Source organism: Haemaphysalis longicornis, unplaced genomic scaffold, assembly GCF_048455015.1.
Source record: "Haemaphysalis longicornis isolate Haplotype H1 unplaced genomic scaffold, Haemaphysalis longicornis Haplotype H1 scaffold_10, whole genome shotgun sequence".
NCBI lineage: Eukaryota > Metazoa > Arthropoda > Arachnida > Ixodida > Ixodidae > Haemaphysalis > Haemaphysalis longicornis.
Window position 1 is genome coordinate 69790546 of NW_027526204.1, and position 17805 is coordinate 69808350.

The 17805-nt window shown below is 45.3% G+C and overlaps 2 protein-coding genes across 8 annotated transcripts in view; one reads left to right on the forward strand and one right to left on the reverse strand.

The window, feature by feature from the left end:
- Positions 1-4672, reverse strand: part of LOC144158705 (uncharacterized) — a 28969-nt gene extending 24297 nt beyond the window's left edge. For all 4 annotated transcript variants that reach the window (XM_077689763.1, XM_077689762.1, XM_077689761.1 and 1 more), the window contains exon 1: positions 4238-4672. In XM_077689763.1, coding sequence (XP_077545889.1) covers positions 4238-4442 — 205 coding nt within the window. In that variant the 5' untranslated portion in view covers positions 4443-4672. The remainder of the gene's footprint in view (positions 1-4237) is intronic.
- Positions 4673-5409: 737 nt separating this feature from the next.
- LOC144158704 (uncharacterized) overlaps positions 5410-17805 on the forward strand; it is a 48785-nt gene continuing 36389 nt past the window's right edge. Inside the window, exons 1-4 of one of the 4 annotated variants that reach the window (XM_077689757.1) lie at positions 5410-5796; positions 8159-8307; positions 8373-8432; positions 14348-14471. In XM_077689757.1, the coding sequence (XP_077545883.1) occupies positions 8181-8307; positions 8373-8432; positions 14348-14471 (311 nt within the window). In that variant the 5' untranslated portion in view covers positions 5410-5796; positions 8159-8180. The remainder of the gene's footprint in view (positions 5797-8158; positions 8308-8372; positions 8433-14347; positions 14472-17805) is intronic. The other 3 variants (XM_077689756.1, XM_077689758.1, XM_077689759.1) reach the window with 3 other exon arrangements.

The window sequence follows — 17805 nt, forward strand, 5'->3', positions numbered from 1 at the left end:
AACGCAGCCATAGGGACCGGGCAGCTGGACGGGTAGCGCCACCACTCGGCGCTCCGCTCGTCAGTGGAATGAGCCGGTGCATTGGAATACGCGGCCTCCTAGTGTTTTTTTGTGTTTGCTTCCGTGCTTTGAATGGTTTGGTGGTGTTGTGAGCGGATATGTGCGGTGAAACGAAGTCTAGACAGGTGTGTTGGGTTCTTAGATGCAATGACGGCTACGTAAACTTGTCGGACGCTTCTAAAGTTGGGCATGGGCTACAATTACGTGAACGGCTTTTGCAGCGATTCATGCTTGGCTCCATCCGTTCTGAGTATGAATAAAACTACTATTATTAGTATTAATTTCTTGTTAAAGGCACTAACTTATTGGACATTTGTAAGGTTGGGAATGGGCTACATTGACATGAGCGCTTTTTGCAGCGTCTGCACCTGGCTCTGCGCGATCTGAGTAGGGATAAAACTGTTAGTATTAGCATTCGTTTCTACCAGTTTAAATTATTTTCACTGGTCTCAGTGACTGCGGTTTAACGCCAGCCTTAACGCTGGGATACCTCGATATGTGTGCTTTGAAGAGAAAGACACTTACGTACGAGATATATTACCGTGTGGCCGCGGAAACATCGTGGCAGTTTACACTTTCTGTCTGTAACCGTGAGCTTTGTGCCTTCGGTTTTGGTGAGCGACACTGTGACAGCATGGGAGCTTGAGAGCCGAAACGGAGCTCCCATGTTTGTAGTAGTCATTTTATCAAGAGCCAACGTTATTCAACCACCCAACAGCCCAAGCTGCAAACCATGCCCCCTCCCCTTCCCATTTTACCACCTGCGTGGAATAAAGGCTGGCACCGATAGTTAAAAAAACGTGGCATTGTTAACGTCAGCCTTTAGTTTTTAATGCTTAAGTATCCATTACCGAGTACCTAAAGAATCATGTAATGCCTTGTGAAGAAACCTCAAATAGTGGTGCATCAGTTCGAGTCCTCCAGCACAGACGCATTGCTGACACGCTGGAAGCTGTTAGGATTTGGAGAGGGGTGCATGGAAGTGCAAAATTAAACAACAAAATCATCCAGCCCTCCGTTTAACCACGATGATGGTTGAACACAAAGCTTTCTTCGTGCGAAATCGAATGGGAAATGGTCAAAGACAAAGACGCAGCGATCAAAAGACCAAACGGCGTACTGGTGAAATTCAAAGCTCAAGTAGCGAAATTTAAATCCAGACAGCAACCAAGGAAACCCACATGAGAAAGCTTTGCGATAAACCATCATCGTCGTTAGACGGAGCAGTACATGATTTTTCAAGCGTAGGTGGCAGCTCGTAAAACGACCGCAGCATTCAGTTGTGAAACTGAGGGCGGGTTTTCGGCACACTCCTGTCTCTCGTCCTTCACCCACGCAGAATTGTTTTTTGAAAAACCATTAACCAACTAGCCAGCAACCATTGCAATTCTTGTAAATCAATGCTTTTCCACGACAAGCAATAACGTTCTACTATCATGAGGTATTTATTCTGTAAACGATTCCCAATTACTGTAGCAAGCTTATTTCTGTGAAATTAAACACGTTTCTACCGTAGTTGATGAAGTTACGGAAGTATCATTCATCACAATTTCTGTTTTGAGGTAAATCTTAAAAGGCACCCCCAACTTTGTCTTTCGCTTGTGCACATCGCCGTTTCGTCATCAACTGCAAAAGGCCAGCACCGCAGCATTCCTGGACCGGCTGCTTACACCGGCTTTGTAAGAGCATTTAGCTGCAGTATATTCCTCGTAACACCAAACTGCACGCAGGCATGAAAAATTTGCCCGAAGGAACGGGCTTGCACTTCCAGTTTGACCTCGAGCTTGGCGCATTGAGCGTCGTCTGCTATTTGCAATTAAGTATTGGCGTAAATCACACAGATGGCATGCCTCGTAAAGACCGCCTCTACTTCCAAGATTTACCGATCTGAAAAAAGCCCTTGTGGTTATCCACGCTTTGCAACCTGCAACGCAGCAGGATGACAGAAAGTCTTGCACAACTACGCTGCGCTGACCGCCGCCGGCATTCCACTGACGATCGGTTCGCCACGGGCGGTGCTGTTCGCTGAAGCGACGGTGGTGCCATAAAACGGCCGCCCGGTTCCTATAATGAAAGCCAATTCCTGAAGGTACTGTATGCCGTACAGCCTAATGAAACTATCCACACAAACATTGTGAGCCTCCGAGACATCCCCAAATTTCCTAATAAGATATTTGTGACGGTGCAAAAAAAATTAATGCGCTGGGCACAGAAAAAACATTTATCTCATACACGTCAGCAACAATGAAAGGAAGAAAGCCGTTTTATTTCCTGCTATGTGGTACGCATGTAGGGACCCCCTGCTTGGTGCATAGCATTAGACTGTTGAATCTCCATTAGGGCATCTCAAAAATACTTTACGGAAGCCTACGCATTCTGACAACTTATTCAGGAGCTCTGAGCACCGAACCTCGCAAATAAGCTAGAAAGGACGAGTTACACCCGATCTTCTGAATGATGCTCTGAAGAAAGTTGGTCTCTCTCTCCTCGTTCGTTTCAAACTTGTGCGGGATACTTTGAAATTATTCAGAGGTGTCAGAAACTGGTAGATTAACTGAATTACTGGAAATACGCTGCTTAATGCCCCAATGCATCAAAGCCGGGATTTCTAGCACAGGCACTCCTGCCACTCACAAGCAGACGAACGAGGCGCGAGTCCCTAAGCTGATGTCAGAGCCCGGGGCCGCCACTCAATAGCATCATCCAATGAAAAATAAACTAATACGCACTTATTGTTTATTTCAGTACAGATGCGATATATTTCTAAAAGAAAAAGCTAGTCCGTTAGGAATATTTCGATGGGTTTGTAAAACTAAATCCCATAGGAATGCGACGAGGTGAGGCCCCCTTAAAGGGATCATGATGGTCAACTGTAACTCTGTTCAATTTAAAGGAACGAAACTTTGGCCTTCCCCTTAGCTCTATTAACCGGCACAGAAAATGTTTTCTAACCGAAAAAATTCAGGAAATAAGGTACAACATTCCAATTTTAAACTCCAGCGATGCAACATGGGCACGAGTGACGTAATATGAACCAGCACTTAAAACAGTTAGTGTGTGAACTGCACGTCAGCGTTAAGTAATGCGACCAAACGGAACTAGAGGAGTCCCCACTACCATCACCCAGTCACGTCTTGACAGTGGCTTTGGTCAACGGCTGCAAATCTTTCCGAAATTATGTGACGTACAGAAATTGCCAGAAAGTGGGTGGACGTTGCCACTGATTCATCTGATATCTTTGATATCAAGATTACCCATTCGATTACCCATTACCCAGACAAAGCAGTTTTTTTCTAATGAACCAAGAAAGCATTCTGTCTTCATGGCCTCTTTAAAACCTCCTGTGGGGATTTTAGTCAGGAACTTCCACCACCTGGTTTGCAACTTAAGCACCGCAGTTCCGTTTCGTGCACACAACATTTTTATTCCATGCGGCCACGATTATTCCTCCTCGGGCAGATTCCACGCGAGCGCCGTTGTTGCGGGGCAAGGCAGGCTTCCGTCATGAACACTCGTAAGCGGTGGAAATCTTGCGATTCAGCTGCGACCACAGTTTCTGCGATTAAGCTGGCTTCGGCAAATACGTGGGCGATGCCCAACCATGGGAACTTGCTTCTCAGAGTGGCCGTGACAACTAACAAAGCCGGAATGGAAGTGGCAGCTAATCCGTCCGGTTTACTTTCATTGTTTTGCTGGTTCTCCTCGCTGAGTGGCCACTCAGGCCGAACGTGCGCCGAAATCTCGTACGCACACGCGCTTTCGCTTTTCGCCTCCGTCTGAGAAGAAAGCAGCCACTGAGGCCGGAATCGAACCCGCGGGCTCGGGCTCGCAGAACACCGCTTGCCTATCGCTGTGGGTCACAAAAGAAACCACTGCTCTAAAGTGGTTTCTCTTGTGGATGAATCTTATGGAGGGATTCTGGAGGAAAAAACAGGCCCTCCCCAAACTGAAGCTCGACCTCCTCGGAGATGCGGGTTTAGCGACCGTTTACGAGCAATCAATAGTGCTTTCCGTCCAGTAATGCTTCTTTCATTGGCACACTTATGTTTTCCTTTGAGCGAAGCCCCTGCGGTGGTATTTAGTGGCACTTTTATGAGCGGTGAACGACATTTTATCTCAGCAAGTGGGCTTGGAATAACTGTAGCCGGTTTAATGGCCACGTGTCGAGCAAGGTTACCTGAAATCGGTATTCCACTGTAGACCGCCAAGGCGTGATCAATCGCTGCTCGGCCACGACGATTCCGGCGTCTGCGGGGTGCTGCTGCTGTACACGTCCCTTCACTCGGACTGAAACAAACTGCGGCCGTAGGGTAGCCTCCAATGGGAGAAACACAGGACACCGCTAGGCAGGAGACGAGAACGCCGCATCCACATCTTTTCATAAGTTGCTGAGCAGAGTCCCACTCCGACGCGTTAGCTCACGAGGCCTCTCCACATGTACAGGGAACACGAATCCGGCCGCCGTTAAGCCCTCTGTCGTGAGATGGTTCTGTGAACTACACCTTTCCGTACAAACGTTGTTGTTGTGGCTGTTTCACGCGAACGTGATCGCGAGAAACAGTTCACGACCCAAAGCAGAACAATACTTCCCCTCTGCATAATATGAATGCCAGCCCTATTAGTTTCATGGAAGGAATTGTTTACAACGAGGGCGCCACATTCGGAGGCAAATTTATGGCCATGTTGATGCTGATGGGGACCTTGTAGCTGAATTAGCTGGTCCTCAGCGTCGTCTGCAATGCTATGGTCATAGAGTTGCTATGGTGTCTTTCTCCGTACGAAAGGCCTTAATCAAACGGGTGAGTTCGCACTTGTTTAGACCGGGTCAAAGCCGCTTGCGTTACGCATGGCTCCGGAGATTTACTAAGTGGCGTTCAGTGTGCTGTTCCCGCCGGAACGTCCTCTCCTCACACACGTCCGATCATCTTTACTTTGCCATGATTAATGGCACTCCATAATTGACACTGATTCTGGCTGCTCAGGGAGCATAAGCGGTTTCGGGATTGGGAAAATATAGGAATTCTCTGGGCGGAGGCAAATGAAAATTGGAGAGAGCTTCACTACCGCTGCCGTTCCGTCCGGACGGAATTTTGTCGTTCCGTATTACTCCCTCTGACCAGAACGCTAGGCAAGGCCTCACTGAACGGTAAAACGATCAGCCCAAATTTCTGTGTTTATCACAGCTGGCTTCGAGCGGCCGAAGGCACAGGGGTAGGCAGACCCGTCCCACGACGCTTCCTTCGCTTTATGTACGCTTTAGACGTCACTATAAGGGCCAATTAAAGCGCCGTTTGACAATAGTATGATGTCCGCTGGGAGCGCCGCCAATCCCCTACGGCCTTCCACCGCTCACCAATGCAGCTGTAGGAAGGCACACTGGGCTTCAGTTTACGGTACGCATGTACGCATTTCAAGTTGAAGCTGTGGTCGAAGTCGTCTGTCAGCACTTCGGGAGAGCAGGTGGCTGACGCATTTCGTGTCTGGTGAAACGTCCGGCGATCCCGTGCGCTACTCGTGGGACAAACTTCGTTGTCCCGACAGCTTCTGAACGCTGGTCATCGCTTAATTATGTGTCGTGTTTGCCAGTCTGCGTGTCTTCCCTGACTGCCACCCATCGTCCGTAGATCGGAGTGGCATTCTACATCAGCTGCAACCCGCAAACTCAAGTCTCGGCCATGGCTGAGGAGTTAAAGGCGCCTACCCGGCCGACTCCGCTCCCTTGAGTGCCGATTTCAGGTAATATTACGCGACGGGAAGTCATGAAACCTGCTGCAATTTACTCAAGCCTACTTTCGAAGCTCATTCGGCGCTCACGACGTTGTCAGCGAATACCACCGCAAAAGCTACGTAGTATAACACAACCACAACAGTGTCCGTATGCCTGCAAAATGCGCGAGACACGTAGCGGAGAGACGATAATGAACGAACCGCCTGTTTTCAGTGAGCTGGTGTGGAGCAGCGAGGCTGCAAATTTTGCTTGCTTTTGAGCGGTGGTTGAACCCACATCTCGAATGACGAACATGCAGCATATGTTCGTCGGGCCGAATTTCGCCTTTTCAGCCTTCTGTCGAGTGGGTTATGTTGGGCTTTGCCACGCCACCGCTCAGAAATGATATCGCGCATTCCAGTCGAACTCTCTACTGTTGAGTGTAAAGTGACCATATTTGGGGACGCCGTTGGTGAGAAGGGGGGGGGGGGGTACTTGGGACATAGCTTAAATGACAACCTGCACATCATATTACTACATCTCACCACGCGGCCTTATAGTCCTACAGGTTCTTTTCTGACCAGGAAATGATACTTCTTACTTGAATGAATTGCCCTCAACATTTCATTTTTCCTTAAGCATCTGTACCACAGCTCACACGTCAGATGCAGATTCACTTCATGCAACATTGGTACAAGTGTGGGTGAATGAAGATGCGTCTTCTCTGCGATCCACATCTTATTCATCAAGGAAAACATCCTTTGCAATGGTGCATTTGTGCCGGGCAAGCACATCACATACTAGACGATTGTTTTGATATGGTTGCAAGGGATGACACTTGTTTCAACGTGCTAAAGCATGCCCACCCACCATTCCTGAAATGTAGAAGGGTGTGCTGAACGACTTGTTGTGCACTGTGACTTCATAAAAACAGCTCAGACGTCGGGACTGAGCAAGGAAAACACAGCACAGGTGCTGTGTTCTGTGTTTCTAGCTTAGGCCGATCGTCTGCGCTCTTTTCTTTAAGTTCCTGAAGCGGTTTATTTTGGCTCTTTCATTACACCAGCTTTTCGCTCGTGACACGGGTTTCTACCCCTCTTCCATATTATTCGCCCGAAGGTGGGACGAAACACCGTCCGACATGCAGGCTGCCTGGACTGCACGACCACAGCCGAAAAACCAGGACATATCCCGCCTAAATTGGGACGTATGGTCACTTTAGTGGAGGGCCGACTTCAAGCGAACCTGTGCTCCACTGGCGTCTGGAATGCGTTCAGACTAGATTTTGCTCAACTCGCGTGCGAATGCTTTGCAGCTCTCCGTGTTCAAATGGCCAGTGTGCAGTTTATGCCTCAAGATCTGTTCGAATCAGTTTCCATTTTTACCTAGACGTGGAGTGGCGGCGCATGTACGGGTACTTTTAAACATGTGGAGTTGGTTGGAAAGAGTCTTACTGATGGTGCCGAGGATACCTCATGATGGGCTGGTCGGAGTGCATAGCGTGCTTCTTGGCCGCTTCAGCAGATCACGCTTCACGGCTGCAGTAATGTACCGTATGTTTGGTGTAGCCACAGAAGTAACATAGGAGCCAATAGCCTTGCATGCTGCACAGAGGTCTCTTGTACTGCCCAGCTGCCAGCGTGGTGAGGGAAAATGGGGCAGCTGGCTGCAATGCGGCCGGTACAGCTGCTCGGCGTTGGGGCTGAAGCAAATGAAAAGATAGTTGTGCAGTACGGATCGTACAAGTTGTGCGGGCTGGGCAATGCATTCGGCAAACTTCGGTGGTATGGTAGCAGAAGTTGCATGTGTCAGCAATGCAGCGCCTGTATAGATACCTAAGGCTTTAAGAGGTGTACTTGCAAATTTAGCAAGTCGTAGAGCCTCAGCGATGCATTTTCTGATAGTATTCTATAAAGCTGAAATCTGGCATGATCAACTAGCAATTCTAGCAAGAGTTGATGCTTTTCTTCTTCATTGACAGTCCTTGATCCCTGTCTCAGGTTGAAAGTGCTCAGAAGTGAAGTGAGAATTGGGTAGTGTTTCGTGTTTCTCCAATGAATGATGAACTGAGACTCTATCATTGCGTGGTTAATCATGCAACGAAATATCTCCATTTGGATCGAAGCGAATTACGAATAGGGAGCAATTCGATCTAATATTTGACACCGAATATTTGCCCGTCCCTACAATGGACCCATGGTCTGAGTTGTTTTGCATAGCGAGGAAACTGATGTGCTGTTTATGTAGTGATTGAAAGATTTTGGGTGGGTAAAAGGTCCCCATTCCGCTTTTGCCCGAGGTAAAGCTTGGAATGCATGCACTGCCAATGCTCTTGATATGGTGTGATTGTTTAAATTGACCTTGGTATTTGTTTTTTTTTCTTGTTTCCAGAAGTTTCAACAACACTTACAGCATGCCCCTTGAAACATCATGGATGCCTATGGCCTGTGTCATGGCAGTGTCCTCGGATTCAGGCCACATTCACCATGTATCCTACCACAGCCAAGAAACGCAGGCAACCATTACCACTAGTGCTATAGGTACCATCCCTATTATATCTGACTGCTAGTCTGTGCACATTAATGTATTTGAATTGTTCTTTCAGGTACGCAATCTCTTCCTATGTTCTTCAGTACAAGCTGCCAAACAGAAGAGGAGTTTTCAGGTTAGAACTTAAGTTATTTTTCTCGCATGAACATCCGAACATGCAGCAGGCAGCACAGAAAACAAAACAAATTCTTGTTATCGTACACATTGTGAATTGTTTTGTTGGCAATTTTCTTTTTGTGCATGGGGGTACCGTGAAGCCATGAGAACTTTTCATGTGTGCAATTTAAATTACATTAAGTGTGCCATTTCTGTTATGTGGCATGGAAAGGCCTCGGCAATATGGTTGCTGCGCTGAGTGGTTGCGGTGAAGAGGCTGCATTTATTATTTAATTGCAAACATCACTTTGGGAATTTTCAACCAACATCCAAGGATATCTGTTTTTTTTTAATTTTTGTTGCAGATATCTGCAATGCTGTCTTACAGTTAGTGGTAGTCTTTGTATGCTAAACATTAACTAATTACTTTTTTACATAAGCAGAAATCCTACCCCTTTGCAGTCTAATACATTCCACACTTGAGAATGACTCAGTGCGCAACGGAACGGAAGATGACAGGTGTAACATTAAGGGACAAGAAGAGAGCGGAGTGGGTGAGGGAACAGACGCGTGTTAAGGACATATTAGTAGAAATTAAGAAGAAGAAATGGACCTGGGCAGGGCATGTAATGTGAAGGCAAGCTAACTGTTGGTCATTAAGGGTAACAGAGTGGATCCCTAGAGAAGGCAAGCGTGGCAGGGGGCGGCAGAAAGCTAGATGGGCAGATGAGATAAAGAAGTTTGCGGGGATAAATTGGTCGCAGTTAGCACAGGACCGGGGTAATTGGAGATTAATGGGAGAGGCCTTTGCCCTGCAGTGGGCGTAGATAGGCTGGTGATGATGATGACATTCCACAGACCAGCCTACTACTATCCCTGTGGGCTGTGTGTACCCTTGTATACAAGGCTTTTTGGCTTTGGTTCCATGTTTTGAAAGCTAATTTCAAAACAGCACTAAAACATGTACTTTCTCTTTCTGTATAAAAAAAAAAGAGATATAGCCAAATGGGGGGGTGTGCAATGCTAACGGGTCCACTGAAACGTACCAAATTACCATTAAAATTATTGGCGCAGCTTGCACTATTTGTGCAAGGCTGGAGAAACAGCAGAGCTGGTGGCCCCGCCTAGCTTATCCTCAGTTCGGGTAAGTTTATGCATGGGTATGCTGGAAGACTCAGCCATGTTTTGTGTGGTTATGCTTTGAGATGATCAAATTTTGTGTTGTCGTTGGCCCCTCAACGAGCAATGAACGCTCGGTCAAAGTATGAACAATGTGTTGTTTTGTTTCAGTACCAGTCATTTGTTTTGGAATTGGACTGAGGTCGACGCATCTGTTCTTGAGTAGCGGCTCTTCGGGAGTGACGCTGTTCTTCTGTCACCCCGCCTCTCCCTTCATTGGTGGCCTCGCTGTTGCCTCTCATAGATTTGTAAACATGCCTCTTAAAGTTCTCCATGACGGGCAAGTCCGGATCGTTTTGTCTGCAGGCTTTCACATCTCCCCCAAAGTGGCTGCTGCACCTACAAGTTTTATGACTTCAGGTGGTTTCTCCTGGCACTGCGGAGAGAGTGACGTCAGGAGCACGTGACAGTTGTTTTGTTGGTGATGCTGTTTGCTCAAACACTGGATGGCACGCACCTGTTCAGGGTCCTCGGCTCATCGTCGCTGATTCCATTTTCACCTGACAGTGCGGCGCGCTTCCTGATAAGCTGCCTCTTCTGTGGGTGTGTGTAGCTTCTTTTGTCACCTCCATCCCCCATGTGCGGAACACAGAGTCGGACAGAGCTCTGCCACTGCACCCTGGTGGCTTTGAGTTTTGTGGGCGCAGGTGGTTGCTCCTAGCAATGCGGAAGGAGTAATGTTAGGAGCAGACGACAGTGGTTTTGTCGGCGATGCTGTTTGCTGAAGCTGACTGGCACGCACTGTTCAAGGTCTTCGACTCATCGTTGCGGATTGCATTCGCTTCCTGATAAGCCACCTGTATCTTCTTCGGTCGCGCCATCCCCTTTGTGCGCAGGAGTCGGAGAAAGATCTGCCCCCACACCATGGCGGTTCTGAGTTTTATGAGCGCAGGTGGTTGCCCCTAGCAATGCGGAGCGAGTAACATCCTGAGCAGACGCATGGCGTGCACGTTTTCGTTCATCAACAACGCAGCCAAGAGCTTACACAGCTCTGCTGTTTAAGCTTTTTTTTTTGTGGAACACAATCTTCACAATCAACTAAACAGCTTCAATGGTTTGGAATAGAAATGTTGGGTGGCTTAAAAATAGATTGTACCAAGACGGCAAGCATGCCTATACAGAGCTAAAGCATGTGCAGTCGCTTACAAACTTTACATGATGGAATGTGTAGCTTGGGGTGCCAGCAGTGCTTTGAGGCAATAGTCATTGGGTGCAAGATACTGCTTCAGAATGATTATGGCAGGTGGTGATAGCTGGTGCACATAATGGTCTTGTGTTTTCAACAGGAGCGTTTCAACAATTTCAGCCTGCAAAGGCAAACTTGCTCACTCCACCAATGCTTCGCAGGTTTTTTTATCGCAGCCATCTAAAGCATTCATGGGGGTATCAACCTAAGACATTTCATGCTGAAAATATCTCGTTGGCATTGCCTTATATTTTGGTTAATATTGATGAATTTGCAAGCAGAAAACAGTGTTTTGTTAGATCTGCAGCCGATAGAGTTAACTCGAGAGGCATGCCTGAAAAGTTCAAGTTGCTGCAATAAGAAACCCTGCAGAATTGAGTGTGCAGCGCTGCACCTGCATCCAGGATGCATAGAAATGCCACTGTAAAGAGTGCAGTGTCAGCATAGTGATCACACATGGCTGAAAAAGTGGCCAAACTAATCTGCGCACCAGCTCTCGCTAGCTCCTGTAAGCATACTGAGAACATTATCTCACACTCAATTGATATCACTTTGTCGTGCTGGAGCCTATCCAAACCACACATTCTAGCATTTGCGTTTGGTTTTTGGCAACTGTACTTACTGCATAAAACTGAATTGACTGCATAAAACAGCTGTTGTACAGCTGTGGCCAAATGATGCTCTAGTCATTTGGGGAGAAAAGCTGACAGAACAGCTGTTCTGTTGAATTTTTTCACCTCAAACGGTCAACCCGGGCAGAGTACGTGTCATGGGGTGTATATGGTACCAGAACAACCAAGAAATATTAGTACTGGCTTTATGAGGGTATCCGTAAATTATACAATTTAAAGGACACTAAGGTAATTTTTCTAAGAGGTTCGCCAAATTTCAACATGAGTTCTTGTTTCATGTTCAATTTCACATATTTTTAAATTCTTACTTGCTACTTGAAAGTGTTAACTTTGAGCTGAAATTTCAGTGTTTGCAAGCCTCGAATTCCTATTTAAATGCACCACTGCCCTCATCCTTAGGCTCCCTCTTTTGATAGTGTGATTTGTTTAGGCCAGCTGATGTCATCAGTGCATCAAAAAACTTTGGCTAGCAGTTTGCGTTTGTTGCACCCACTGCTAAATAATGCAACGGGCTTAGAAATCACTTTAGAAAGTGAACCCTAAGGTACTTAAGAAACTCAGAAAGCACCTTGCAAAACATGGATGTTTATATCCCCAGACCTTTGTTTCTTTTGCTGTCCCCTGTCCTTTTTAGAGATTACCTGCATGTCTCTACTCCCAATGAAGACTTAATGTTTGAAAGCAGTAATGTTTTCCATGAGACAAAGGCAGCTTTCATATTCGCATCTTCCCTTTGGTTCCATTGTTAGCTGCCATCTCTATGCGCTCTTATGGCTTCTTTTTTGTACTAATGTAGCATTCCAACTTGCACGAGTAGTTTTTGTGCCAATCAAGTGCACCGCAGGGTACCCAAACAGCATGGAATGTAACAGCCAATACTACGCAGATGCAGGCTTCTACATGGGAATACAACCAAAACTATAATGGCATTTTTGCTTTTGTGCAGTGTGTCATTTTTTAGGTCAGGTTGTTGGTCCTGACGGGAGGTACCTCAACTATTACGTACGCCCAGGCTGTTAAAAAATAATTGACCATAGTTTTTACAAAGGAAGTTATCCCAAGTCAGCTGGACTTGAATCTGGAAGACTAGGTTTGCAATCCTGCACTGAGGGTTGAGGGAAAACTTCTATTGCTACTGAATTTTTCTGCCTATATATGGTTATTGAGGAAACCTTTCTACCCTGCTTTTGACGTGCAGCTCATTCCTGTGTGATCAAACTCCTCCCATCTTTGTCTTGATTGAGGACAGCCCACTCAGTGCTAATTTGCATGTTGGTATCAGGGGCTGTTTTGCCCATACCGGATGCGTCCCTTGCTACTCATAACCAGTTCGCAGCTTATGCATCATGCCTCTCAGCGGCATTCTAATCTGGTGGTGGTGGCTATGTAGCATGTGCAGCCTTGATGTGGCAAAAAAGAAAACATGCTGTTGATTGTGGATACAGGAACACAGTAAATGTAGTAGAAAAAATTTCAGAAGCCTTTTTGAAAGCTCGAAAATGTTGTGGAACGTGCCTGTTTAGTATTGTGTTCGCATAGCTGTAAAGAGTTATGGCACCAGAGAACTTATGGCTCTGACCCTATACTGATCTTGCAGAAATGAGGTTTGCACGCACAGCACTGGGTTCATATCATTAAACACGTCAGCAGATACATAGGTCGCAATGACTAATAGTCATTCCTATAAGCAGCCGATTTTCTGGAAGGAAAGCTTACAATTTAAAGTAGTGGTCTGTGTACTTGCAGTGTAGTATACTGTTGGAAGAAAGCCTTTCAAAGAAAATTTATAGTCAACAAATGTAAGCACGTTTGCCGTGTGTAGTGTAACTGTGCCATAGGTGGGTGCTTGAGACATCTTGCTGTATTTGTTTGCTCTGATAAATTGCTGAGCCCTACTTAAAATTTTTCTAGGCAAGTCAGTCAGCTGGTGCCAGCATTCATGCCTTGCCAGTTTAACACAGCAAGGGCATTCAATGTGGCGTGAGTTAGCTTTTTCCTAGCCTCATGTCATAATTTACGCACATTCCTACTTGTGATTTGGCACGTTGTGCGACATTGCAAAGCAATGCGCGGCCCTAGCTTTTCATCGCTTTGCAGCAGCGATAACCAATCATGGCCATGGAGTGGGCTGACGTAGTTGGAAAGAAAACATCTATTCACATCCCACAATGCAAACGGCAACGAGTCACTGCCGAGCCCGCTGGGCCTATTGGACCAGCCAGTAACTTCCCGGGCACTTCGTTTATTTGGTCAGTGGCTTCAGCGTACACGTGCAGTAATCAACGAACACCGTGGGACTCATCAGTGCGGAGAAACATGTTTGAATTTTAAAAGCAAATAATTTTCATATTAGATGAATAGCGGTACAGTAAGGTGAGTTGTGGTTTTTTTGTACCTCTATTGGCGAGTGGTAAACATTGTAGAGTTCGGAGGCATCAGAACTTGTGCATCTGAAAAAAAAAGTGAAATTTGCGGGCTGGTATGTGAGTGTTGTGGCGCAAAAGCAGACAAGTGTATTTCTTGCTGCAATAATTTGTTTAAAAGAGCCGGCTTCAGTTCATTATTTTCCGCTCCTCCCGCAACCCGAAGTGCTTTCAGCTCTGTTCCAGGTTAGCATGTGTTCTAGAGTGATTTTTAGCTTTTCTTTGTACGCTAGTGTAAATTATCTTTCTTTGAGTGCAAACAGTAAAAGCACCAAGGAAGTCGTACAGTTCGGCTAACAGCTGTGCTAAATGCAGTTGCATCATCCCTCGTCGCAACTGGGAACACCACCTCATCGCGCAGAACACGTCACGCGCTGTCATGTAGTGTGTCCGAAATGCAAGTTGGAATGTGCCTTTAGATGTTAAAATGGAGGGAGCTTTGGAGCATAAAGCCTGTTGAGGATTTTGTATCAGACTGGTTGCTTTTAGCCACTCTGGCCTTTGATTTTTTCAGTTCTGGAGACGGAAAATGCCCAAGCTGGTGCGTCGGAGAAATTCCCTGCTGCACAAGATGGAGCAGACATCGTGGCGGAGGCTCATCTGCACGCCTGCTCACAGCTACATTCTGGCAGTACTGGGTGGGTTTAGTGGTGATCTTGCAACGCTCTGAACAGTGCACGGCTAAAACCTATTCATTTTGCTTAGTTCAAGAAACAAAATGCAGCATCCAGTTAGGGTACTCCTTCGCAAATAGGAATGCAAACCATTGGTAGCGTCGAATATGGGAGGATGGAATGCAGGAACCCAGACTTACAATGAAGGTGAATATAATCCAAGCTGAGCTTTCTAAATGCTAAAATTTGAAGAAGGTTTTAAGCATATAAATTCAAACCTCCTGAAAATGGAATCGAAGGTGCAGAATTTTGTTTGGTATAACCATTGTTCCATTATGCCGCAGTGGCGATTTACCTCAAAGAAGTGCTATGACTTTCATACTTACCCCAACCGAACAGTAGGTGAATAGCCTCTCGCTGTCTATCAATACCTAGTAAAATCGTCACATTCCTCACATCCATTGCATGTCAGAAAGGAAAGAAAAAATCAAGCATTTACTTTACTGCGCTCACAATCCAACACGTCTTAGATGCAGACTGCTGCAAATACATGCGTGACTGTGCATTGCAAAAGGGTTTATTGAAGGTACTGTTGGAAGATTGTCATTTAAAAACATTGGAGAAGACGGGACAAAGGAAGGTTCAAGCGTCTGTACCTTCCTTTGTCCTGCCTTTCGTGCTGTTTTTAAATGATGGCTGTTTATTATTTGTTCACCTAGGGAAACAATGGCTCAATCAATTGCCGCTTTCTAAGTTTACACCATCCTTGCCATCCTAGTGTGCTCCTAAAAAGCAGTGCGAGACCTCTTAAGCATGCGGCAGACAGCCCTTTCTTTAACTTCATAAGCTGGGCGACTATCTTTTTCACTTTTCTTATCACATTTCATCCAAACAGTGCAGTTGATAGGTTCTTTGGTACCGAAAGCACTTGATAGCATACTCAAGTTGTGTTGCAATGTTTATTTTTTGGTAGCTGTGCCGTTGTCGTTCAAGATGCGGCATCTTTTGTCACAAACACATTTGACGTAATCGTCTTGCACTGTTTCTTTTTCGCTTGTCGTTACTCTTGCTCAAGTTTCTGCTGATCACGCACGTAGCACAGTAAAAATAGCACAAGAGCACTTCTAAAGCTACGCCATGAGAGAGAATAAAATGTGATTCTCTCATACTCACTGGAACTGAGTTGTATTAGATGAGCAGTAGTGGTGTCAGTTTTGGCAGCTTGGCATGTGCATGCTGTGCGAGTGAGACAAAGGAAGGGAAGAGCTGGGCAGCGTTGCTTTCTTCACGAGCACAGTGGGGTGTTCACATAGTGTACAATCCAGTTTATTGAAGGTTGCTGGAGGATATGAGGCAAGCAAAAGTTTATAAGGGGGTCTCACCTGTTAACATTCCTATAGGACTTACCACTTCACGGCCCATGAACTTAAAAATTATCGCGCGCCAATGCAAAAAGCTTTACAAATAAAATGAAGGTTCTCGTTTTCTTATTTTAAGGTTATGTCACTTCTGTGCTGAAATAATAAAAATTATACTCTTGCATGTTAAACAGCTAGCGTCATGTAGTGAAAACTGGATAAACCAAAATGCATTTCTTGTTTATTTTTTATCCCAGTAAAGAAAAAATCTATTTCTAAAAGAAGCAAACTAGGCCGTTAGGAACATTTTTACGCATTTGTAAAACATTTTGTTTCACTACGCAATGCTTTTTAAGCCCATGGGTCATGAATTGGTAAGTCTCATAGAAATGTCATGAGGTGAGCTCTCTTAACTGGTAAATACGGTCACTGTGTTGCTTACCATTTAAAGCATCCATTGTGCACCCTCAATAAATTAGTTTTGTTTTTTATTTTGGGATAAATATTGCTATAACCGAGATTACAGATTTTACTCAAGAGGCATTGAATACAGTTTCAGGGGATACTGGAGAAGCCAGGATACCCTATTAAATAGTGTATTGGGGATAATCACAGTTGCTCCATCTGCAAAGGTGGCCACTCTCATTTGGTTTGTGAATTCGTGACTCCGTATTTGTATTAGATCGTATATTGAAGGTCTTCATTCAGGAGGAATATCTAATTGGCATTCTAGAGGCATGTTTTGCGTTAGCCAAATTAGAATATACTTTTGTTTGATTAAAGCCAATGGCTGTGCACTGCCGTAACCGAGACACAATGGTCATCTGCTGCCATTGCCACATAACACCCTCTTATCTCTCCCCTGTGGCACCTCATGCTCTTCTTCCCTGTCGCTGCTTCTATGGTGAATGCAATTTAAGTTTGCTCAATTCAATTTTCCATTTGCTGGGACTCTGTATTCAAGTTTTATATGGAGAACTGGAGTGAAGACCTTTATTTTTTTGTTTGTTTTTATCTCGCCTTTATTGAGCACTTCTGACTGCTTTTCTTATCTTCCATCAGAAACTACTCTAACATGTATTTTTTATTATAGGGGCCGTGAAGAGTGAATACATTTGCCTTTGCTTAATTTTATCTGCTTGGACAACCTTTTAGGAGCATAAATCTAAAATATTTTTTTCAATTTATTGTTTCTGGAATTTAGGAGACGACATTGAAATGCTTGTTTTAAGGCACATCGCAAGCGGCCATGCACGCATTGTCAGTTGGCAGCGCAACAAGCAGTGACATCATGTTATGAACATTTGAGAGTTAAACGCTTTGTGTATGTTATTTTGTAAAGCTGTGAACCCGATATTTTAAAAATATTGCATCCTTTTGTTGGCGACCATGAACACTTTCCATTCATGTGACCGGCAGTGCAGTTGCTTCAGGTCTGGCTACCATTGTAGGAGAACTCAGACCTTCTGCTGCTGTTTGTACTCAGTTTCCTTCCTGAAGTTCATGTTATTTTGGAGAATTCTATTCAGAATTACGTTTCTCATATTAAACAGCACAAAGACACTCAAGCAACAAAAAAAAGTGGCCCGCATATGGTTCCCTGTCCAGCCAATGGTCAGTCTGCAATGAAGTCAGACCAGACAGTTTATTTTCTAAATTAGAGATGTAAGGAGCGCACACAGCTGAAAACTGGCATAAAAGCTTCTTCTTAATTTTAGCCCAGCATTCCGGCTTTTCATAAATTCTCATCTATCGAAAGCTTTAGCCACCAACATATTGTTGAAGGCTTCTACAGTAAGCCATAGGGGAGCATATCCAGTTCACAAAACAGTGTTAACCAACGTTAACATTAACTGCAAACAAGGAAAGGAATTTAACTGAGTGATGGTGGGGTTTGGCAACACCGCTCGTTATTTTTACGCTCGAAGTGTAAAAAATGGGTTGGTGTATAACTTCCGACTACTCGAAGTTCCTTAGATAAAGGTGTTCAGGTAGTAAAT